This window comes from Microtus oregoni, unplaced genomic scaffold (genome assembly GCF_018167655.1).
Source record: "Microtus oregoni isolate MIOR12 unplaced genomic scaffold, Mior012 000000F_ref0000247, whole genome shotgun sequence".
In the NCBI taxonomy this organism is placed as follows: Eukaryota; Metazoa; Chordata; class Mammalia; order Rodentia; family Cricetidae; genus Microtus; species Microtus oregoni.
In genome coordinates, this window is record NW_024543059.1 from 26,572,324 (window position 1) to 26,597,487 (window position 25,164).

General features: G+C 48.3%; 1 protein-coding gene across 1 annotated transcript in view; it reads right to left on the minus strand.

The window, feature by feature from the left end:
* Nucleotides 1–3,479: 3,479 nt before the first annotated feature.
* The window catches only part of Adamts17 (ADAM metallopeptidase with thrombospondin type 1 motif 17), a 291,689-nt gene continuing 270,004 nt past the window's right edge, over nt 3,480–25,164 (minus strand). Inside the window, exons 21-23 of the mRNA XM_041652890.1 lie at nt 23,729–23,881; nt 4,988–5,165; nt 3,480–3,727 (exon numbers count right to left, since the gene is read on the minus strand). Of these exons, the coding sequence (XP_041508824.1) occupies nt 3,561–3,727; nt 4,988–5,165; nt 23,729–23,881 (498 nt within the window). The 3' untranslated portion in view covers nt 3,480–3,560. The remainder of the gene's footprint in view (nt 3,728–4,987; nt 5,166–23,728; nt 23,882–25,164) is intronic.

Genomic DNA, 25,164 nt, shown 5'->3' on the forward strand with positions numbered 1-25,164 from the left:
CTAATCCTCAAATCAGATAGGCAATGGCTTTGAGAGGGTAGGACTGTGGTGTCTGGCTTTAGGGCCTCTGGGAGGTGGTCAGGATTAGATAAGGTCAGGGGGCAGAAGAGGGAAGAAGGCCAGAGGAAACACACACACACCTGTTCCTTATTTCACCAGGTGATGCTCTGTGCGGCCTTAGGTCTCTGGCAGCAGGAAAGCTGTTATTAACTGTAACCTCTTGACCTTGGGTCTTTTGAACCATGGACCAAAATAAATTTTTCTTTACCTGCCTCGGGCATTTACAATAGCAGTGAAAATTGGGTTGGTAGACCCAGTGAGGGGGGTGGGGGACAGGGCAATGACTTTGAAAGCTTCTTGGTGCACATTTTGGATACTTTTCCAACCTTAATGCCTGGGGATATCTTTCTCCCTCTTGAGATGGAGTGCTCCTCTCTCACCCCAGCTGTGACACACTTGCCTCCAAGGAGACCCAGGCAGGATCCACATGGCTGTCCCAGTTATGAAGACATGGTCCATGCACTCTGTCCATGCCCTCAGAGCCGCTGGTAGGGCTGGCAGCAGAGGAGGGGTGGACAGGAGGTAGGGTGTTGGGAGAAGTGAGCACCCACTGTGACATGGCCAGGATTTGTGCTCCATGCACTGTCATTCACCCCAAAAGATGAGAGAGGTGGGTAGACCTCATTGGCACTGCCAGACCTTGGCATACTGAGGTAGGGAGGGGGCCCGGGATTGAAGGCTTTATTCGCATTTCCTTGGGGAGACAAAGGCCTCCACCAGTGTGGCACTTACTAGTGACCGCTGTGGCCACAGTTCCCCACAACCAGGTCTCAGGAGCACCAGGCTACTGCCGCAGCAAGGGAGGACATCACCCCCTCCATCAGTCCCAGAGGACTGGCTTTTGTCTTACATCCCAGAGAGCTTAACACCATTGTGGAAAAACATTTTATTATGCATGTTCAACTTGCTTCCAATGAAATGATGAATTTTTCACGTACGATGGCATCCGATGCTTGTCACTTTTTTTTTTTTGTCGTCTCTCATAACCAGCACCCAAAAGTAAGACAAAACGGAACAGAGCCCACAGGCACAGTACTGAGTGTAAGTTAACTAGTGGGAAGTATATACATTTGACTTTAAAATGAAAAAAAGAGCAAAGGTGAGGTGGCCGCCGAGGCTCCTTTCCTGTGCTGATCTAGCGAGCCACAGACAGCTGCGAGCGGTTTGTCTTGCACCGGTATGAATAGCACCATAAGACTGGGAGACGCTAGTGACACATCTGTGCGACCACAAAGGTACAGTCCTTGAGTCACGGTGCAGGCTTAACACAGAAGCATCGCCGCTGTGAGCCCAGAGCTCTGGTGGCTCTGGGCGAAACAGAACGGAAGTGTCACGGTGGAGCTCAAAGTGACCAGCCAGCGTTTGCTCGGAAAGCGTGCGTGTGGGGGAAGCACTGAGGGGCTTAACATTAACAGTGGGGCTCCTTCGGGGGACAGACAGGTGGCCGTGGGGCACGGAGGACGGTGCACACCTATGGGGACATGCCTACACTTGCTCTGCCTAGGTGGGCCTCTGCAGACGCACCAGGAGGACTATGTGGCTTCCTGAGCTGGCTATGCTGGCAATCTCTTTGCTTTCTGGCTTCAGGATATAAATGTCTTTGGGTAAATTAACAAGATGTTGGGTTGAGGAAAAATTGGCAGCACCTTCCCTTCAACCCCCGCAAACTCCCTGGAATCTGTGGGTTTTAGAAACAAGTTGGGGAGTCTGCTGGTGAGCAGACTTGAGTTGGGGAGCAGTGTATAGCACAGCATCGGGGTGATGACAAGTCTGTTACTTCATCCTGACAGTCTCTCAGAGCACCTAAGGAGGTTTAGCACCACTCCTTTACAATTCAAGTGGAATCAAATAAATTCCCTGCCACTCCTACCACGTCTCTGTGATGGGCTAGTAAAAAATCGAAAAACAAAAAAACAAAAAAAAAAATAAAAACCTAAGCTAAAATAGAAACAGCACCAATAAATCAAAAAGCACTTAGAGATGATCGCATGGAAACCGGCCCAAGAGCTTCTATCAGACACCAGGAGAAGATGGGCCTCAAGGTAGTTCCAAACATAAGCACCCACGAAACCCAACCAAGATGTGAAGCAAGGCTAGCCAGGCACAGTAGCCAGGAGACTGGCAGCTGGTCTGCTCTCAGAGAGCTCAGTCTGGTCACTTCTCTGAGCTCCTGGAGATAGGAAAGTTCTGTGGCGGGAGTGAAGGCATGGGGATAGAAGAGAGGACCTTCTCCATCCGTTCAGGTCACATCGGAATGGGTCAGTGAAGACAGCTGTGAGCCGCGAAGAAGGTACCAGGCGTGAGATCTGGGTTAGAGGACTTGATGGACGGGCAGCAATTTCAGCCAGGTGGTGTTCCTCCACAAGTCCCGGCACACCTTCCTTGCGCCCAGATACTGAAGTTCAACCCTTATGCTGCAGAACCCAGGACTGACTGATGAGTGTCCTCAGATGTCCTGAGCGGCATCCTAACTCCAGAAGAAAGGCCGATGGGAAGCTACTTGGCCAAGATGGAGAGTGTTTTTAATGTGCAAAGCCTTATTGAGTGCTGGCCAGAGTGGATATGCCTGGAGGCAGAGTAGGAGCTGGCACATCCCCGAGGGAGCTGAGGGCACCTTTACGTCAGGTACACAGGTACCCTGTGTATCATGTGCGCCTGTCCCATTTCATAGCACCTTAAAGAAAGGTTCCCCCTCTTTCCCTGTGGGGTACACCTCTGAGCTCTGAAAAGTAGATGGCTCCCCAAATCCAGCTCTTCGGGGATGCCCCACACACAAGTGGGGTGCAGAGTTACATGGCACTGGTATTCTTGTTGGTCTACTCAGATTTTAAACTCTCAGGGGCAAGGTTTCTAAGGCAAGGCTCAGGATTTTGAGACCATGTTTTTGAGGTGGGCAGAGGCCAAGTCTTGATCCTTGGACTCGGCAGCAGAGCCCTCTCCCAGAGAAGTCATAGCTCAGGCTGGTCAACCAGGGCATTGCTGGCCTTCAGGACAGAGCCTCTTCCAATGTGATATCTCATTTCTAGGATATTTCCACAAAGCGACTTCAAGTTGGAGGAATTCAAATGTCAATGGAAAGCCAGGACAGAAGCACTAAACATTCTTGCTTAATCAATCTCTCAATCTCTCTCTCTCTCTCTCTCTCTCTCTCTCTCTCTCTCTCTCTCTCTCCTCTCAATAATTATCTGCCAGATGAGCCCCTTTGAGGTACATAAGATTTTGGAAGTTAAAATTCTTTTGTGACTCTTGTGTAGTTTTTCCTTGGGAAGCCATCCAGTGGCCGTTAACAGTATATTACGTTCAGGACGAATGGCAAGGTCAAGTCCACTCTCTAGCTCTAAGCAACTGTATTCTCGAGGCAGCCTTACTGTAGGCGCAGAGCGGTGCTTTGGGGGTTCTGCAGGGCTGGTGTGCTTTTGGGTGGGGTGAAGGCTCTCCACTCACTAACTGCCAGACCTCAGATCTTGAGTCGGAGCACTGGGCAAGCACCGTGCTATATGTCATGAGCTTGGCGGAGAGGGTGGCTGGCGTATCTTATTTGCATAGAAGTCCCTACAGGTCTGGCAGCAGCGCTGGTACCACCGCATGTCCTGGCAGAGGTTCTTCTCTCGGATGACCCGGCAGTACACTGTCCATTGGTCTCGTGTGCATTTGTAGGTCAGAGCAGCTAAGGGGACAGCGGAAAGAACACACGAGTGCCCAGAGATTAAAGCCCTGGTTAAATAGATATAAGTCACCCATGATTGTATTGGTTTCTCTTACCTTCAAGTACGCATTAGCCTTACATAAATTCATGGACATCTAGGGCTATATAGATGCTATTTTCTCCTGTGGATCCACTTCTGCATCCAGCCCCTGACTCAGGTACCCTCATTGCCTTTTCAGAGCGGGAGACACTAGAGAGTTTGTTCTGAGCTTGGAGGAGCTGGTTTGTGATATACCATACTGCTTCTGTTGGCGTTTATAAAACACAGGGGCATGGAGTAGTGGACAGTAAAGGGTCCAAAGAAGCATGAAGTTGAAGGGTAAACAAACAGTTCACATTTCTCTCAGAATCTTAGTCCTCTAGAGAGAAACCCTTGCATCCACGAGGTCCCTGAAGAGATACCACGTAGACTCACGCTGGCAACAGACATGGGTGTCGCCTCTACAAGCTCAGTGGCTCCCCCTGACTCACAAGGAAGCTGCCCGAGAGCCCTTGGTGGCAGGTAAGGGGCTCTGCGTAGGAGCGTGGACGACTCAGGTGACAAGGCTCTGGGCATGCCCATCAGGAATTAGCTAGAGCGGGTTAATTTAGGTTGGAAGACCCATCCTGAGAGTGAGTGGCTCTTGTCCCAAGGCCTGGGGCCTTGAAATGAATAAAAAGGAGGAAGGTCAACACCCACGCTCTTTCTCTCTGCTTCCTGACTGTGGACACAGTATGGCCATTTGTCTCAGTGTCATGATCTCCCCAGGAGAGCGGACTGTACCCTTAAAGCGTAGCCCAGCAACCCCTTCCACAAGTTCCTTTGGTCAGTATTCTGTTGACGCAGTAGATGGCCCTCATGTCATCCCGTCACTGGCTGGACTATGGACACGTAAGCAGTCTTGTTCTGAGCACCGAGAGCAGAACTGCTTACAGGAAGACTGTCACCTCGCTCTGTCATGGCACAGAGGACCCGTGCATTTATCCTAGTCACTCTTTCCAGAAGGAAGTATGGCTTTCACTCCCCACACAGAAGGGGGTCAGGGTTGAGGCTGTCCTGCCTTGTCAGAAGAGTGAGAAGGATACCCCAGGGATTGTGGGGCGGGGGGGATGGACAAACACCTCTGAACCTTCTTCAGCCCGAGCAAATACTGGCGCCTCTAGTGCTCAAAGAAGGTGGCTCTCTGGCTTACAACAGGGGGACAGTGGCACCCAGAAGCCAGGGTCAGGGGAGGTACTCACCAAGGCGAGGGGAGGTGATGGTGTTCACATTAATCTTGTCGTTGCAGACCTCCTGGTGGCACTGCCTGTAGGCTGCTGGCTTGGACAGCGTGGGGCACTCACTGCCATGGCGTCCAGTCACCTTGTGCATGCACTGTACCACACGGGACTGGAGCCCCTTCCCGCAGGTGGATGAGCACTGCCAGAGACAGGGATAGCCTGAGCTAAGGGTCTATGAGATATCCCTCCCATAAAGCCACTCCTGGGCATGTCCTTCCCAAGTGCCTCCAATGGCTGCAAGTCAAGGATGCTCATTGCCTGCTAGAAGCATGCTATGTCTCACTGAAACATACACCGAATCCTTGGCCCCCAGAGGCTGGGACAGGCCCTTGAGGCATTGGCCAGTCAGTGGTTCATCTTGACCACTGACTTGATGAGATTCAGAATCACCATGGAAACAACTCTTTGGGCATCCCTTTTCAGCAATAATGACTACATTGGGCTGAAATGTGAAGAATCAGTGGGAGTGGTACGTTGCCATGGGCTGACAGGTCCTGCACTGAATGTGTTGAACACCAGCAACCAAACTTACCACTTCCTGACTGTGGGAACAATGTAACCAGCTACCTTAAACACCTGCCTTTCCCACCATGAAGGACTGTACCGAAAACCTTAAACAGAAATTGATTTTATCTGGTATTTTGCCAACGCAATGTCACTGATACAGAGGTGATCAGGCAAGGTACTGAGGGCAAGGCGCCCAGGATGAGATTAATGCCTTTAGAAGAAGAAGACTAGAATGTTCTCGCCATCAAGTGAGGATGACAAGATGGCTCCCTGCAAACTAGGGGACATCGGTCCCACGTTTTGGGGACCCTGGCATAAACACAACGGCTCGACCAGTCTTTACATCTCAGCACAGAAGTCTGAGCAAGATGAGACACTTGAAGATGACAAACCTGTGTGTCCTCAGCCATATCTCCTACCACACACAACATTCTCACTGGCTCGAGCCCAATCCTACTTAGAGAAGGACTGTCGGTGACCCATGCCTGCAGCATCTGCTGACTGCATGAGGCATCTGTGGACCGTGCCTTTGGCCCTCGAAGTTTGGGAACGTGCATCCCATGTTTTCAAGGGCCAGTTTCCCTAAAGGTGTTTTTTTTTTTTTCTAAGTCCCTCCCATGGCAAGTGGCTCCTGACTGTCTCCCAGAGTAGCTTGGTCCTCTCCCTGGATTTGGCTCCCTGTTTTTACTCTCCCCAGGCCCCCATAAGTCATTCCTCCACTAAGTTGGTTTCCTCCCAAGTAGAGACCCACAGCCACGTGTACACCTTGTTCATCTGGTGTCCCCAGAGCACCCCTCCCCGATTTATGGGGTCCTGAGGATACTCTGCAAAACTGTAATATAGCCCAGGCTGCACAACAGCCCAGCTGGAGTTAATAACAGTGTCCAGGTAGGGAGAGTAAAGGACTGTCCTTAAAATGCAGTGTGCGCAGAGAAAGCCAGGTGCTATTCTTAGCCCTGTTTCCTTGAGTCTCTCCCATTCCATCTGGAATAGGAGGAGAGCCTTCCTGGGAGGTGATGGGGAGTCACAGGCCCAATGGAGGCACTGGTGTACCATTTTGCCTAGGGAGTCATTGCCAACTCCCTTTCAGAGAGATTTCTGGGAGCAGGAACTTTGCCTTCCTGTCTAACAAGCAGGATCATGCTATGGAGTGTAAACATTCAAGGGCATGCCGTTTGGAAAGATCACCAGTCTTCAATCACAAAAGAAGGCAGCTCCCCACCAGGGGCCCCTCAGCATGTTCCGACCAGCTCAGACTCTCTGACGTGCAAGGCTGTCCCTAAGCCTGGCTTCGTGCCCAGGTCTATGTCCTGGATACACCCACCAGAGGCTTCCCGCCACCCAGAGAATTCAGCCGGCATTGCCAATGCAGATTTCTAGGTGCCAACCTTAACCTCAGGAGTCCATATCAGGGTTCATAGATGTCTGAGGGCTGCTGAGGTGATACAAGGAAGTTCCCACTCACAGGGAGCCCTCAAACATGCTAGAGCAATGTGAATTTTAGGGGTGTCTTAGGAAGCTAGGACTGGCTGCAGGAGTAACCTGGTGAGCTTTGAAATGAAAAGATCCTGATGTTTCAACCCCCACCAAGAAGTACATCAGGGAAGGCCAGGGACATCACTCTTTTTTTTTTTTTTTTTTTTTTTTAAGATCGTTAGGTGGTTGCAGTGGGTATCTGGGATTGAAAGCCCTAACTTAACCCGCATTTCTGTGCTCTGTAGAAAGGCGAAGAACTCCTCCCACGAAGCCATCATGTATTTCTATCCAGCTAGGCATGGTTAAGCTGGAATGATGTCCAGCTGCAGACCTGACGGCCGGGTTTATGCAGAGCTGACAGGTGGGCTCGGATGGAGGCAGCAGTCACAGCTCCCATTCAAATAAATGATTCATGTTTTTGTAAAGAACAAAACTGCTCTGGGCTCAGGGGCAGCGAGGCATGCTTTCAAATATTTCGTAGCCGAAGTCGCGATCGGGAAAACGCCACTCATCTGAATAACCCCAACCAAGGTTCCTTATGGGTCTTATGGAAGATGGCCCAGAGGTTAAAAAAATGAAGGCAAAAATTTTAGCTACTGACTCCTAGAGACAGGATCTCATAATTACAAAGAGAGGGGGGGGGGCGGCATAAAATGTATAAAGGCCACTTATCGAAGTAATCACACCTACCTAGTCCACCTGAATAAGGTCAGTGACAGAAAGGTCAGAGATATTCTCTGTGGCTTTGGAGCCTGTCCTGGAACTAGCTCTGTAGACCAGGCTGGTCTCGAACTCACAGAGATCCGCCTGCCTCTGCCTCCCAAGTACTGGGAAGGTCAGAGATATTGTCAGTGCAGTCACACCAAGGAAGAGCCAAGCCACACCATCTGGTACAAAGCCATTATCAACGCAATGTCACACTGACTTGGGACCATCCCACCAGGCGATGAAACGTCAAGCCATGCCAGTCAACGCAAATCTACATGAAGGTTTATGCCGTGAGGCCCCTGGGGAGCATCCCACTCAGAAGCTTCTCAGTGAAGGTTTGGGTGCCCTGCTAAAAAGCATGGGTGTCTCAGGAGATGCTGGAGCAGATAACACAAACGTCCCATCGTGATGGACAGAACTGTATCATTCAGCGGTGAGTTCATAAGGCTCAATTTAAAACTTGTAGAAAAAGAAAAGGGCTATGTCTAAATCCAGATGCCTAACACACAAGTTTAAATAATTGGGGCTAGCGGGATGGCTCAGCAGGTCAAGGTGCTCTGGTTAAGTACAAGGAGAGAACTAAGTTTCTCCCTAAGTTTCCTCTGACCTCATAGGCCTGCTATGGCATGTGGGCTTTAGTATCCCTTACTAAAGGCTTCTCAGGAAATAAGAGTGGAGAATTCCCACTGATGATCCTCCTGCACTGGCTGCGTTTCGGTTTGAGCCTACCCCTAGCCCGAGTCACACAGCACACAGTCTTGTTGGAAAAGTCGTTGGGTCGAGTTTATCATATTGGGGAGTGGCTGGTAGGAGATGAGCCTACCGGGCACCCTGCAGAAGTCTGGGAAATCACGGGCCTCGATAAACATGGGAAGAGTTATCACTATTAACAGCAAAGGTGTGACTGAGGGTAAAGTAAGCTGCAGGAGGCACACCAGGAGGCTGCAGGAGGCAGCCCAGGGGGCTGCAGCAGACACACCAGGAGGCTGCAGCAGGCACACCAGGGGGCTGCAGCAGGCACACCAGGAGGCTGCAGGAGGCACACCAGGAGGCTGCAGCAGACACACCAGGGGGCTGTGGCAGACACACCAGGAGGCTGCAGGAGGCAGCCCAGGGGGCTGCAGCAGACACACCAGGAGGCTGCAGCAGGCACACCAGGAGGCTGCAGGAGGTTGAGGGAGGCACACCAGGAGGTGGCTCTCTTTAGTTTGTCAGGCTGCTACCCTGTCACTAGAATCTAGCTCAGGGTTGATCTGGCAGCCAGATCTCCAGGAGCACAATTGGCGAAAAGGGACTGTTTTTGCGTGGCACCTTTCTGGGACCCCAGGCTCGAGTTACAGAGAACAGAGGCATACTGTGAATTCCATTCTGTGGCCTCCCCTGAGGCCCCAGCCCTAATTAAAGAGTGAGGAGTTGACAGTGTCTCCTGATAGCATCGGAGTCTGCCCCCGAGCCTTGCTGGGAAGCCATTCTTCAGGCTTTTACAGCCTAAGCAAACACATCTATACAAACAGATCTGGTCTTGTCTGAAGCTCTCTCATGGCTGCCCCCACCCCTTCTGTAAAGGGGCTCGGTCCATCAGCATTTACTGTGACTCCCTAAGACTCAGTTAGCCCAGACAGAAGTAAACCCGCCATAAATTCATGAAGGAAAGCTTATGTCAGGCTAAGTAAAAGATGCTCTCCTCCCTGTCCTTTGGGAGCAAATACCTATAAAACCCTTTGTATTCTGCCTGGTGACCATGCAGACCCAGCACCCTTTGCTTGAGCAACAAGGGAGAATCAAAATCAAAGACACCTAAGGCAGAGGTGCCCTGGGGGAAAAACAGTGTGGAAATAAAGATTTTCCGTGGTTCAGGGGTTGAGCACTTCCTTAGGTGCAGGAAGAGACCCTGGTTTACAGCTTCATTGGCAGCAGCACAAAAACAAAACAAAAAATAAACAAGCAACCAAGAAACTAACAACACCCCACCTACACTAAAACCAGACAGGATATAGACTCAGGAAGCACACAAACAGAGATTAAGCTTGGATTTTCTCATATGCTCTTAAAAGCAAATTACCAAGTGACTAGGAAAAAAGAGATTGTTCCCTGGTTGGAGAAGTTTAAGCAAACAGGAGGAAACGGGTTGTCGGGCCCTTGTGACACTGTGCAGCAGTAGCATCGCCTGGCGTCTCTCAAACAACAGTAATTTTAATAGCCATTATGAGCAGGATCTGCCTGTTACTGTGTCCTGGGCTTACCGATGGTCTAGTTCTCACGTTAACAGTCACATGGTCAGTGCGGTGCTTGGAGCACAGTGGCTGATCGTCTGTAGGAGACGAGGGGCACCTGTCATAGTAGGTGTGAGCCTTGAGCCTTATGATTCCAGACTTGCTTGCGACTTGACCACCCCCAGCAGGAGGAGCCAGCCCCCTCCTCCCCATTGCTGCCCAGAGGCTCTGCCCTAAGACACCCTCCTGGCAAGAAGGAATTGCCCATTCTCAGCTGTAAGAAAATGTAAACACTAAATTCTAATGGGATGTTTTCAGGATTTAATTATAAAAATATGTTACAAGAATCCTGTGAGAGAAAAGGTGTCCTGTGGGAACTGTTTTTTTTTTGGGGGGGGGGTAGAGGAGTTCAGATCAGGCTACCCTGCCTGTACTGGGACTGGGTAGACTGAGGCAGGAAAGAGCTCCCAGGGCAGCAGGAAAGCACTCCTAGCCTCTTGAGGGAATCTGAAAGCCAGCCTGCCTCTGGTAGGTTCATAGGAGATGCGGAGAAGGAACCCCCACAGTAGCTCCAAGTTCTGTTGGTCAGAAAGGTACCTGGCTGGTGAAATGTCATTGGTTCCTCAAGGGCATTCCTGACAGTTTTCCCTCCAGACCTGGCAGAGACATAACAAACCTGGGCAGCTGTTGAAACCAGAAAGAGCTGGTCTGGACAATAAAAAAAAAACCTCCACGATAACCTTGCTAACTCTGACATGGAAGGAAAAGTTAGACTCAAGCATGCACGTACGCACACACTCCTTTCCGCTTCTGCTCTCAAAGCCTTTCATACAGTCTTGACTTGGTGTCCAGAGCCTCTCCTTCCTCTGAGTTTGCAACCTGACAGCCCTGATTCAGGTTGGTCTTTATAGCCAGAGAGCCAGAGAGCACGACACCCACTGATGATCTATCTGCAAGGGCTGGTGATGTGGGAGTCCCCTCTGTAAGCTGTGAACACCATTGGTGAATAAAGAAACTGCCTTGGCCTGTTGAGAGGGCAGAACTTAGATAGGCAGGGAAAACTAAACTGAATGCTGGGAGAAAGGAGGCAAAGAGAGAAGCCATGTAGCCCCGCTGGAGACAGATGCCAGAACTTTACCAGGTAAGCCACTGCCATGTGGTGATACACAGATTAATGGAGATGGGTTAAATGAAGATGTAGGAGTTGGCCAATAAGAAGCTAGAGCAAATGGGCCAAGCAGTGATTTAAATAATATAGTTTCTGTGTGATTATTTTGGTTCTGGGCAGCCGGGATGAACAAGCGGCCTTTCTCAAAAGGCTGGGCATCCTCAGAGGATTGGCATGGTGGAGTCTGCAAGGGTGGCTCTCAGTCCCTCCCTTGAGGGCAGAAGATTCCCATCATCCCTTTTCTCTCCATCCTGGTAGTGCCGAGCCATGGCTCCCCAGGAAATGCTGCAGACAGGCTAGGAACTAATGTGAACCTCTATTTCCTCATGTAGAAGACTGGGACAGAGGATTGTGAGAGTCAAACGGGTCACACGAGTGGATGCACTTTCTCATGGATTCCACCCAAATGAGTATGACCTCCCACCAGCACCTCATGTGGGACTCCCCAAGGCAGGGGCTCTCAGGGTTACATGGTACTGACTTCATGCTGCTCTTGGGGCTTAGCAGACCCTTGTACTGGCCAGGAGGCCTAGGCAGCACACAGAGCAGCCTGCCATTTGCATCTTGGTGGGTGAGCATGCCATCCACTGCCAATCAGCGGCTTAGGCAGGGCTGGCTGAGAGTCGCCCACAGCCAGTGGCGATGGCACCACATGCAAGCAGAGGCTCTGAAGTGGCATGGGGCAGAAGAGCTTTCTGGGAGCACCCTTCACATGACATGGTTGGCTCCTTTTTAAGACCATGGCGCTCCAGCCCTCATCACCCTGTAAAGAGCACAGCAAAGTGTCAACAGCTCCATGGGAGCATCCTGACCACCGTGCTTGTGTGACCATGACATCATGGACTTTTCTTCTTCCTCCTTGGCTCACTGCTTGTACTGGCTAGTCTTTGTCAACTTGACACAAACTAGAGTTATTGCAAAGGAGGGAGCCCTACTTGAAAAAAATGTCCCTATAAGATCTGGATGTAAGGCATTTTCTTTAGTGATTGATAGGGGTGTGCTCAGTCCATGGTGGGTGGTCCCATCCCTGGGCTGGTGGTCCTGGGTTCTATAAGAAAGCTGAGCAAGCCAGTAAGCAGCACCCCTCCATGGTTTCTGCATCAGCTCCTGCCTCTAGGTCCCCACCCTGCATGAATTCTTGTCCTGGCTTTCTTGGATGATGAACTGTGCTATGCAAGCCTGAGCCAGATAAACCCTTTCCTCCCTGACTTGCTTTTTGGTCATACTGTTTCATTGAAGTACTAGAAACCCTAACAAAGACACTGCTCAGAGATATGTTCTGCACGTTGTGCTTTCTGTACTACCATTTCCATCTCACAGACAGGAGGAGCCCAGGCTACTTGCAGACTGGTGGAGAAGGCTCCCTTGGGGTGTTTTAGAGGCCCTGTAAGTCAGACCAGCTCCTTCTAAGGGTACTTAACAGCTACCAGGAGGTCAATTGTCATTTTGATCTTTTTGGTAGGAGAGACAGCAGATTTCACCTCTGTTAGTTAGATCTCAGACTCAGGACAAATGGCTAACTGAGGTGTCTATTTAACATATCAAAAGTGGACTCTGGTCACCACCCTCCCTCAGTCTCTACCTATTACAGAATCACCCTAGCATATTCCACCCTACCCTAAACTCTCCAGCCCAGGGACTGCACTGGGCCCCTTCCCCCAGCTCCTCTGATACCTATTTAACCCCACCATTTCGGCTATTCTGATCTCTTGGTCTCCCAGCTTGCTCCTGACTTCGTGGCTCCTCTCTTAGCCCACCTGTCCTCCCTCCCCCTCTCTCCCTGTCCCTCACTCCTTTTAAAACACCACGCATTCTAATCCCTTTGCAACAGTTCATTTCTCATGGGGAAAGTCTCATCGTTTCAGTGGTTGAAGGACATGTGTGATCTTGACTAGGAAACATTTCAACTTTAGATTCGCAGTCATACTAAAGAACTGACCCTTGTCCCGGTTTAAGTGTCCCACACCTCCAGGCTGAACACAGGTTCTGCATTTAATGGGGTGCAATGAATTATTGGAACTAGAAAGTTCTATTGTGTCCTCGGAGGTAGACAGAGCAAGTCAGAGCAATGGCAGTACCAATGGCAGGGAGGGGAATATGATTGTGTTCCTTGTACATGACTCTAGTGAAGGGTTGGCTGCTTGTTGGAGTCAGGATGATAGAAAGAGATCCTTGCTCAGTTCTCCCAGGCTCTGAGCATTGAGGGCTCCAGTTACTCCCAACAATGTTGTACAGGTATAGAGTATTAGGTTTGAAGTGGCTCCCCAATGGCAGCGCAGTTGACAATGTCCTAAATGACAGTCCGGGTTCAAACTCAGGTTGAACTCTGGCTGGGTAAACAGAAAGGTTACCACTTAAACAGCATTCCTCGAAAACCTTGTGAAGCAGGTTTCTGTTTGTCAGGAAAAGCCATCCCCCTGCCACCACCACCCTGCAACTGCGTCTGACAACGGGACCTCTAGACCTAGCTCCCTGTTAACTCAAGCAAACCTGTACTAGATCAAAGTCACTACTCTAGGTCCCATTATGTTCTGATGTCCTCAAAACTGGGAAGGCTTTCCTCACCTTCTGCTGTTCTCTGTCCCTAAGAGACAAAGCCTGGCTGTTTTGACGCCTCAACAAACCTTTCTTTCTACCTAGGGAGTGGGCTTGTATGGTAGTTTCACTGTGCCCTTGTTACATTTAGTACCGACACCTGGGAGGTAATGCCTGCCCCCCTTCCCTAGTCCTGGTTCCTCCTCACTGAAACAAACTGCTATTTGATTCTCCTGGGCTTGTATCGTTCGTCTATGCTGGCTTCTGTCACTTACCATATTCGGTCTAAAAGGTAGAGCCTACCACTTCAGCTGCTTCTCTTCTCCACCTGTTATCCCTACCTGTTTCTTCCTGCCTACTCGGGTGGTTATCCTCTCACAGCTGCCTGCTCTCTTTCTTGCTCATGGGAACTTGCCATGCACTCCTGGGCACCCATCACATGGCAAGGGATGCCTCTCCCCTGAGATCCTGGGCATCTCACTGACAAATCTCCATCCTCTGGGGATACCCTCAGGGATTTCGACACTGTTCTATGGCACTCACCCCTTACAGTGTCTCCCTCCCAATGCTTTTGTCCTTTGGGATCCTCCTTCTGGTGGGACTCCTACTTATGGTAAGTCTCATCTACCTCCTATTTGCTTTGGTCCTATGAATTCTTTTTTGCCACCTTTTCTTCAAGGGCTATTCCCTTCCTCTAGGTAACCATGGGCTCTTCTCATTCAAGCTTAGACTATTGGACTCCTCTCCCCTGCCTTCTTTAATCTTTTCCCCTCCTTGGACTGAGATATTATTAAGTTTCATTGTCTTAATTTTACTGAAAATATGGCTTGACACAAGCTTGACAGTCTCAGTGGCCAGGAAATGGCACATTCGATTTCCAAATTCTTGCAGATTGTGACAACTTCTGTCTTGCACAAGCAAATGATCCAGAAACTCTCATCTCTAAGCCTTCTTTGTTCTCCCCTCTCGCTTTCTCTAACTGTCTTTGCCCTCTGCTCTCAGGCCTCCACCTATCACTGGGTTCAGTCTTACAGAGATTCAAATGTCTGTTGTGTACGAATAATATTGGAAAAGTCGTCACATGCTGTTTTAGTCTACTAAAAAGCTGGCCCTGGAGATGCCCACTTTAGATCCAAGCATGTTGTTGCCAAAGTCTTTGTTCTGGGCCAGGATAGCCACCTGACTCTGTGACAGGGAGAAAGAAAACAAAACAGAAAAGCCCAGTGAAAAGACATTTTGTTTTTGAGAACAGCTAGGAGGTAAGCCATTTCCAATAGGAGTTACTGATGGCTAAATATAGTTACATCACACCTCTATGATATTTTGGATAAGGTTTGTATATTCCTAAGGTTATAATGGTCTATTCAGGTTAACAGAAACTGACTTAAAAATATGTGTCTAACCATTCTTGTCTTTCCTAATGTTGTTAATCTTTAGCTATTTGGAAAAACTGAGTCATAAAAAATGATATTTTGTAAAAAGTAGATTATAAAAGAATCAGGAAAATGATGTTCCCAGTATCTCCATGAAACGTATTTATGGTTTAAGGTTTACTTTGATATTAAGGTTTTTTTTCTATTCAAAATTCATAAATTCTAAGACACAAATGTAACAGGTATAAAATTAAGAAATCATTATAAACTGCTAAAGATAATTAAAACATACAAGTTAATGGTCAGTCACCTTATAAGTGATCAAATTCTTTAATGTACTCAGAACTATGTTTGTAGTTATGCTAAGTATTTATGTAATTTATTTAGAGGGACAAGCTTGGAGAGAAAGACCAAATCATTTCCCCTATTATACAGTCTTCTGTATGTGCTGTTGAAGTTAAGCCTGAGGCAAGAAACTGAAAACAAGTTTAAAGTAAACTTAAAGCTTGCTTAATGTAAATGATATTCAAAATCAGGTATATTAAAATAAAGAACTTAAGAGGCCAGGTGACAGCCCTCAAACCCTCAGAGAGATTCGAATATGGCATTTAAGGTGTTTAATTGGAAGGAGAGGCAGGGAAAGATGGAAAAGGCTTCTCAAGACAGAAATACCAGCTTCTGGCAGCAGCTGAGGCCATCTCCAGAGAAGACAGGGTAGCAGTGGATTTTACCTGGAGCCTGCTCCAAATGTGGCAATACCTGCCACTGAGCAGAGAACTTCCCTTCACCTCAGCCACCCCTAGGAGCCTGCACAAGCTGTGAACTGGCTGGGCACTGGAGGGTCGACTGTGCTCCTTTGCCTTGCCAAGGTAGGTCAGGCCCTCAAGTTCCTCCTTTACAGAAAAATCTCTCAGATCTTCTGGGCCTGGCAGCCAAAGACTGATGCTGCCCAGGGACCTTGGCCCCAACACATCCATCAAGATTACCACACAGGAAGGAGTCCAGGTTAACTGTTCAGATTACTGGGTAAGTCTTTGCCATTTTAATTGATTTGGAAGCTACAAGATCCATAGTTCCTTTTCACTCTAGTAAAATCTAGCCTTACCCAAGTCTTTTGAATAAAAAAAAAAAAAAACACCTCAAAATGGAGGCTCAGTTACCTGTCCCAGGTGCCTACCCACACTTGATTTCAAGTGCAAAAGTCAGGCAGACCTTGCATCTCCCTGGAGCTAACAGACTTCCTGCTGAGGACAGGTGGACTCATAGTCAGGTTTCAACAAAAAAAGAAAATTCAGAACTACCATGCTGTTGTTACTGACTTTAAAGACTACTTTTTTTTTTTTTAAGATTTATTTATTTATTTATTATGTATACAGTGTTCTTTCTGTCTGTATGTTTGCTAGCCAGAAGAGGGCACCAGATCTCATTACAGATGGCTGTGAGCCACCACGTGGTTGCTGGGAATTGAACTCAGGACCTCTGGAAGAGCAGTCAGTGCTCTTAACCTCCGAGCCATCTCTCCAGCCCCTAAAGACTACTTCTTACTATTCTTTACGCTCCAAGGATAATTTTGAAAGGACTTGTCCTTCCTTCCTCCCTCCCTCCCTCCCTCCCTCCCTCCCTCCCTCTCTTCCTTCCTTTCTAACAATGGTAGAAAAGGAAGCCAGAAGGACAGAATTCCAAAGACAAAGAGTAGATCCTGCACTTGTTTCATCTGTACAACAACCCTGCCCTTCCCTTTTCTCTCACCACAGTGGTTTTTTTTTTTTAAAAAATATCTCTGCTTTGTTTTGTACTGTGATTTCTTTTTTAAATTTTTTTATTTAAAAGTTTTTTTTTTCCATTTTACATACCAACCACAGTCCCCCTGTCCCTCTCTTTCTCCTACTCTCCCCTCCACCCAACTCTCCCATCTACTCCTCAGGAAGGGTAAGACCTCCCATGGGGAGTCAACAAAGTCTGACAGATCAAGACAAGACAAGACCAAGCCCCTCCCCCATTTATGGAAGTTGAGCACGGTATCCCTCCATAGGGAATGGGCTCTAAAAAGCCAGTTCATGCACTAGGGATAAATCCTGGTGTTAAGTTGGGAGCATAGACCCCAGCCCCTTGCATCTATCCTAGCCTCCAGGCCTGAGAATTGTATTGGTCTGGACTCCAAATCCCAGCATGCCAGGTCCCCACCCCTGGGGGGGGGGCAGTCAGGCCCACTCCCACAGGGTATTTAAGTGAACTCCCAAAAGAGGATCATGTGGTCTTTTTTCCTTCCTCCCAGTGGTTGCATTCGCAGCCTCCCTGTTCCCCCTTTGGGGCCTCCCGAGAGTGCAGGAATCCCATTAAACCTGGATATTTCTTAAATTGGCTTGATTGGGATTTTGTATCGGCAGAGAGCTCACGTTAGGAAAAATTCCTAACACCTGGTGCCACTGCCTGTGGCCCCATAAACTGCCTAAGTCACAGAACTGTCACCCACATTCAGAGAGCCTAGTTTTATCCTATGTAGGTTTCCTAGATATTAATCTAGTCAGTTAATCCAGAGTTATTGAGTTCCTACTAGCTTGGATCAGATGTCTCTGTGCCCCTCACCTTCTCTCTTTCCTCCCATACCACTCCTTATCCTCCCAACACCCATTAAATAAACTCTCCATGCCCAAGTTCTCTCTACATAGCGTATCTGTCTATCCCTTACCTGTTGTGGTCCCACACCCACTGAAAGACCCCCACTCACTAAGCAGCAGTAACGCCATTTTGCAAGGCTTAAACTTTGGAGCAACATAAGTAAAATTAGAGCAGGGAAGTTCGACTTGAGAACAAGGGCAGAGAGGCCAGGCAGTCAGCCATCTGGCCCCAAGTGATAAGGAGCCAACTAGAAACAGGGAAAGTAGAAGGCCCTCTGGACACCCCCTCCCAGAACCCAAAGCTGGCCTGCTCTCATAAGAACATCCCGTTTGCTTAGGGAAACAGGATGCCTATAGTCAGTGAAAGACCCCCACCTAGCAGCATTAAGTTAGCAGCAGCCATAACAAGGTTTGAATTCTTTTAGCAATATAACTAAAAGCTAGGATATGGGAATTCAATTTAGAGATAAGGGCGTTGGCCAACTTAGGGGCAGGGGCGTTGAGCCAGGCAAGATATCTATGGTCAACCATCTGGACTGCCAGCAGGGGACTTGGGGTCCAGAGGAAGAGTTTGAGCCTTAGATGGGCCAAGTCAGCATGCATGTCTGATTTCTTGGAAACCATAGAACTGCACCCGAGCCTTATTTGAATTGCCCAATCAGAACCCTGTAACTATGCGTCTCGCTTCTGTACCCGCGCTTCTGCCTCCCCACCTTATAAAAATTCACTGCCCCAACCTGAGGGCGCGCTTGTCTCCCGAGAGACTAAGTCGCCCCAGGTACCTGTGTACTGAATAAAGCCTCTTGCTATTTGCATCCGAAGAGTGGTCTCGCTGTTCCTTGGGAGGGTCTCCTCAGCCTGAAAGACTGCCCACCACTGGGGTCTTTCACCACCATGGGACCTACCAGGGTCACTCACATAAATCATAACATTGGTGCATGACTCAGCCAGGCTCTCTCCTTGTTTCCTTCAGCCCATGGGAAAATGGGCTGAGACAGGTGGGGATCCTGGACCCTGACCACCTTCCAACTTGCTGTCTGCCACATCATTGTGCACAAATGGTACCAACTATAAACGGTAAGGTCCCCTCCTCCAGGTCAGCTTTAGCTGACATTTGCCTCTGGAAATTCCTCATGGCTGAGGACTCGTCTTGTTTCTTGTCTTGGACTGTTGTCCCTTGGGTTACTGGGCCCTGGTTCCCAATCCCTGTGCCGACAGGCCTGGGACTAGTTTGAACCAATTCACTCGACCCTTGCTCTGTCTCAAGAATGCTTGAAGACAAATTAGCCATTGGGTCTTATTTATTTTTCTCTCCCTCAGCTATGGGAAATAGTACCCCTTAGATAACAACCTAAATTGGCCACCTAACACTACCTTAGATCCCAATATTCTGTGGGAGCTTTCTAATTTCTGTCAGCCAACAGACAGATGGAACAGTTTCTATAATATATCCAACCATGCTAAACCCTGCCCCACCAGGCCTCCTCCCCCTGCGGCTAAGCCTGTTTGCAGTAGAATCTGTCTTATCTGTTCATGGAGCCCTTTGGTTTTCCTTGGATGGAGCCCCTAAATCCTTCAGCTCCTTGGCCCACTGATATCCATACTTCTTGTAATAATGATTGTTCCCGGTTTTTTCAGGATCTTTCAGGAGAGAAATGGTAAAAATAACCCAAAGGTCAGTAAGCCAGATGCTTCTAACATTTTCTCCTGGTCTCCTACCCGAGTTTGCCTGTCTGCCTCCCCACCATTGACTGGTGTTCCAGCCTTCTTAAGACGATGCCCCCCCCCCCCCCCACCCGCTGTATGTCCCCATTTAGCCAGAAGTAGCTAGAAGACTACAGTTGTCCCTTACTATCAACAAAAGCCTGAAATGTTAGGTCAAAAATGGGCCCCTAAAATGATAGTCCTGCTCACAGCATCCTAAATGACAGTCTGAACTCAGCTCAGGCTGACCTCTGACTGGGTGAACAGAAAGGTTACCACCTAAACTTGGAAATTGTCAGAAATCTTGTGAAACAGGTTTCTGATTGTTAGAAAGTGCCATTACTTCCCTCATCTACCCCTTCACCCCCATAGCTAACCATCTCTGGTAATGGGGCATCTAGTCCCCTACTAACTTAAACAAGCCTGCCCAGGTCAAAGTCTCGACGCTACCACCCAGGCCATCTTGGCCAATGGTCCCTCCCACACACAACTTCTCTACTTCCCAGGCTGTTTCTGCTTGCACACCTCCCACCACAACATAGCTTCTTAAGAGTGGCAAGGCTTTGTCCAACTTCTCTTCTCTCTGCACGGCCTGGTAGTTTTGGTTCCCCAGCAAACCTTTCTTTCCTTTTGCTGCCAGAGCTGTCTAGATGGGTGCTTTCACTTCACCCTCGTGTACACATAGGTGCCAACCCTTGGGACAGCATCGATAAGTATGTGGTTTCTTCTGTTGATCTGGGAGAGGCTTACTGTTCTCACAGCACTTGGGTGGGAGTGGCCTGAGACTGCACAGGTAGGAAGGCATACCTTCTGAGAGCCCCAGTCCCAGCCTCCTCTCTGTACTGGCTGTGCAGGCATTGCCTCCCACCAATCATGGGGGCCCAGACTGCTAGTCTTCTAATTCCCATCTAGGTTGCTTGCTTCCTAGTCACAGGAAAATAGTCCACAGCAATTGGTTTGAAAATGCAGCAGACTCCACCGGCAAACCAGCAACACTCCCTGCAAAGTGGGGTGGTGGAGAGGACACTGCAATCCTAAAACAGGTCCAGTGTGAACAATAGAAAACCCATGGGGAGGGTCCATCCCAGGGCACCCACATTCATAGTTCCAGTAACTTGGAGAGGGAGTTCAGGGGCCCCTGGGGGAATTCTATTAATGTGGGCTTCCTCTCTGTATACTGTGAATATGTTTTATGGCAATTGGTTAATAAAGAATCTACTTTGGCCTATGGCAGGGCAGAATATAGCAAGGCAGGAAATCCAAGTAGAGATAGAGGAGGAAAGAAGGCGGAGTCAGGCAGACGCCCATGTAGCTGCCGAAGGAGAAAGATGCCAGAACATTACCAGTAAGTCACAGCCTCACCGCAATACATAGATTAATAAAACTAGGTTAATTTAAGATGTAAGGACCTGCTAAAAATATGCCTGAGCCATGGGCCAAACTGTTGTATTTAATATAGTTTCTGTGTGATTATTTGGGTCTCGGTGGCCAGGAAATGAAAGCACAGTCTCTGTTTACATTTCTTTCTCAAAAAAGCCAGAAGAGGAAAGCCATGGGCACATTTCTACCTGGATGGGGGCTGTTCAGAGAAGGTGGTGGAGTAAGCAGCTTCGGAGGTTACTCTTGAATGACTTCCATGCTCCTTCATGGTCACCTTGCTCCCAGCACACCCTGTGCACACATGCACACTTGCAATTGTGCATCTCTGGGTTTTGCTCTCATGCAGAGCAAACCTTCTGTGAGACCTGACTTGGTGCATGGAGTTAAATCTGTAGGACTGTAAGCTGGTGGTGCACTGGCCAGATCTGCTGTGGCCGAGTTGGGGTGGCTGATTCTGGCACAAACATACATAGCCACTCAACCTGTACAATGTCCAACATCTGCAGAGGTCAGTATATTCTATAGATCCTCACTCTTGATTATTATGTGGCGAGGGGATTTTTTTTTTGATCCAGTCTATTTGGTGTTCTGTAAGCTTCTTGTATCTTCATATGCATATCTTTCGTTAGTTTGGGAAAGTTTTCTTCTATGATTTTGTTGAATATATTTTCTGTGCTTTTGAGTTGGACTTCTCCTTCTGCTCTCCCTTTTATTCTTAGGTTTGGTCTTTTCATGATGCCCCAGATTTCCTGAATATTTTGTTAAGCTTTTGTTAGATTTAATGTTTTCTTTGATTGATGAGTCTATATCCTCTATTGTATCTTCAGTGCTTGAGATTCTCTCTTCCATCTCTTATATTTTGTTGTTTATGCTTGCATTTGTGGCTCCTGGTCATTTTCTCACAATTTCCATTTCCAGAATTCCCTCAGTTTGTGTTTTTTTTTGTCTCCATTTCAGTTTTCAAGTCTTTAATAGTTTCTTTCATCTGTTTGATTCCTTTTTCTTGGTTTTCCTTAAGGGATTTATTAATTTCTTTCATTTTTTGTTTATCTTTTCCTCCATTTCTTTGAGGGAATTTTTCATTTCCTCTTTTAAGGGCCTCAAACATTCTCCTAAAGTTATTTTTTTAGGCTGGAGAATAATGGGATGTTAGACAAAGGTTCAAAGCAAAGAAACATCTTCATTGTATTCCTCAATGTAGATGGGCTTGTACAACCCAGAACTCACTCTGCATCATGCCCAAGACTCCCTGTGGCCAGGCTGGGTCTGCATAGTCTGACTAATGAGGCCAGGTCAAATTGGTGAGAAGAATCTTGGGACCTGGGGTGAACTGAGTGACATGTTTTAGGCAGTTGAGCTTAGTTGTCTAAGAGTGTCCTCATCTACACCTCAGAATGCATGAGCATCTTTGAGGAAGAGGCCAAGACAGCCTTCGTGATCCTCATCTTGGAGATACGGACCAAAGATGAGGGAGAGTGAGACATACACGTGGAGTCGGGGCCCTGAACCTATCACTTGCTGTTTCCACTCAGTGAGCATAGCTTCTAAGGGTAGCAGAGTTCTTTTTCCATGGCTTTGATGTTCAATTTCTTCTGCTTGAGATTCATCTTGGGGTTGTATTGATTTTGTTTAGGGGTGGGGTGGTGGACTGATGGCCTTAATTCTATTTCTTTGGTCAGAATTTGCTAAGGAAGGTCTTTTGGTCTCCAAATTTATGGTTGTCCACAGGCAGGTGACACTGGGTTGGTTATTCAGCACTGGAAGCCTTTGGAGGGTCTGTGCTCTGATGTAGGCTGGGGATAACATGGACAGCATGGACATTTCTGCAGGTACCAGAATCTGGAGGTACAGAATTCCAGTAGACAGGCCATTGCCAGATGCAGAGCCAAACTGCCTACCTGGGACGTATTGCCATGTTTTAAAGTAAGACCCAAATCCAAAATTTCAGGAACCATTCTAAAACAGTTTTAGACATTAGCAACAGACTCTGAAATGTTTACTGGACTGACTGTGCAGGTCAAGTGATTGCAGCTGCTTCTGGGATCCTTGGGTGGAGACTCCGAAAGTGTCGGGAGGGTTTCAGTTGCTGAGACCATGAAGAAGCAAATATACTCTCTGCATTCATGAGATACCAAGTGTCTCTGCAACAACGCTCTTGGGACAATCTACAAACTAGTCCTTACACAGGCCTCAGTCCTTAGTCCTCGGTAAATATGAATCATTCAAAGCTACTATGGCTCAAACAGCAAGAATAAAATAAAAAACTATACCGGAGAGCCTTGGTGCAGTATACAGGTGTGTATATAGGTGTGCAAGGATGTAGGTGCCAGAGGACAACCTTAGATATGGGTTCTTCATCTGTCATCCATATTTTTCATTGGTCAGGTTTCTCACTGGCATGGAATGCATTGATTTGGTGAGGTGGGTTGATTGGCAACAAGCCTCAAGGATCCTTGGATTGCCACCTCCCCAGCTCTGGGGTTACAAGAGAAACTGTACACACACGGTTTTGACAAAGAAACATTATTTTAAGAAACATTCAATTGCCATTTTAACTTTCCCCAGCTCTTTGACATCTCCAAGGACTCCTGCTTTCTCTACCCTGTAGCCTCTAGGCTCTTGTTTACCAAATAAATGATACTTCTTAGGCCTTGAAATGGGTTTGCTCAACCTAGCTCCTAGGTTGCGAGGCTTTCCTGATGGGTAGCTATGTGGATAGGCTCATGGTAGTTTGCTGGGGTACCACCAGCATGCTGTAAGGGGAAGCTGGGCTGCTGAGGAACACCAACTATACACTTTAGGCTGCATTTGATTTGCTTCCAAATTGCACATATTGTAGTGGGATGCTCCCAGCAAGCTGAAACACTGCTGACCGGCTGGAAAGAGCAGGGAAGATGCAAGCAGGGTCAACAGCGAGTACAGTTCTGAGGGGTGGGGTAAGAAAGTGAACTTGCCTCATTATGAGCTCATGCTAGCTCACACTGCCGTGGCGGGATGGAAACCCAGCATGCTATTCTCACCTTAGACCAGCCCCCGGTTTTCCACTCATAGCAGCTGGAGTAGTCCTCACACGCCTCCTCTGCTTTCGGCCTTGTGGACGCGTCACATTTCCCTTGAGAGTTGGTGCAGGTCACAGTTCGCTTCTGGGTCCCTTTGCCACAGTTGGCAGAGCACTGCAAGACACAGTAGGGGTGCTTGGTACATTCTAGTTCAGCTCAAGTCCATTAACATCACTGAATTCCCCACTGTGTACCAGGCCCACGTGGAGAAGCAGACAAGATGATGTGACACAAGCCATTCTTAAATGCTCGTGGTCTTCAGTCTTGTTATTCCCTCAGGGGACCCTAGCCAGGTGGCCAGTAATGGATAGATGGGACTCAGAAGAACTCACGGTACCTAGGTGGTCAAATGAGGGAAACGGAATTTAATGGCCAGCTGCCAGGTCTAAAAGATCAACTCAGGGCAGGAGTTGAAAGGGCAAACCTCACATGAGCTGGTAGAAGAAGCAGGGGCCAGCTGGAGCCAAGTGGGGTTCTGACAGCAAATCTGAGCCATCTGGCCTCTAGATACACAGGGCAAAGACCTTGATCAAAAAGGGGGCAAGAGCTAGAAGCCATGGGTGTTTCTCCTAAGACAAGCTTGGGATTTCAGTGTGGATACTAAGAAAGGAGAGATCAACACTCTGCACAATAGCAGAGTTTACTTATTAGTAGACAGGACATGGAACAGTTTGCAGAGGGGATCTGGGCAGAGCCCGAGGGATCACAAATGAAGATCAAGCTCTCAAGAACTCAAGACTGCAGGGTCCTCATGCAACCAGGAATGACAAAAAAAAAAAAAAAACCAGCCTTTAATCCCAGCACTCGGGAGGCAGAGGCAGGCGGATCTCTGTGAGTTCGAGGCCAGCCTGGTCTACAAGAGCTAGTTCCAGTACAGGAACCAAAAGCTATGGAGAAACCCTGTCTCGAAAAATCCAAAAAAACAAAAACAAAAAAACAAAAAAACCAGACAGTGGTGGCACAGGCCTGTAATCCCAGCACTCGGGAGGCAGAGGTAGGAGGATCTCTGCATTTGAGACCAGCTTGGTCTACACAATGAGTTCAAGGACAGCCAGGGCCACACAGACAAACCCTGTCTTGAAAAACAAAAAGGCAAAACACAAAACAAAAAAAGGAGAGACAAGAGTCCAAGGAGTTGACAGGACATGGGGACACTAGATGTTCTAGGCTATGTCTGGATCTTGCCCCATGGGAAGGCACGCTGGTGAGGGTACTCACACGGCTCTCAGTGTAGAAGGAAGCTCAGGCAGAGAGGACATGTCATCTCTGGGAGACTGTAACTGATGAGACTGAAAAGCTGGTGGGTGAGCAGAGGGGATGTGGTCTCCTGCCCTTAGCCAGACGGCAGAAGGAACACAGACCGCAGCTCAGAGGGCCACCATCCTCTTTTAATTTGT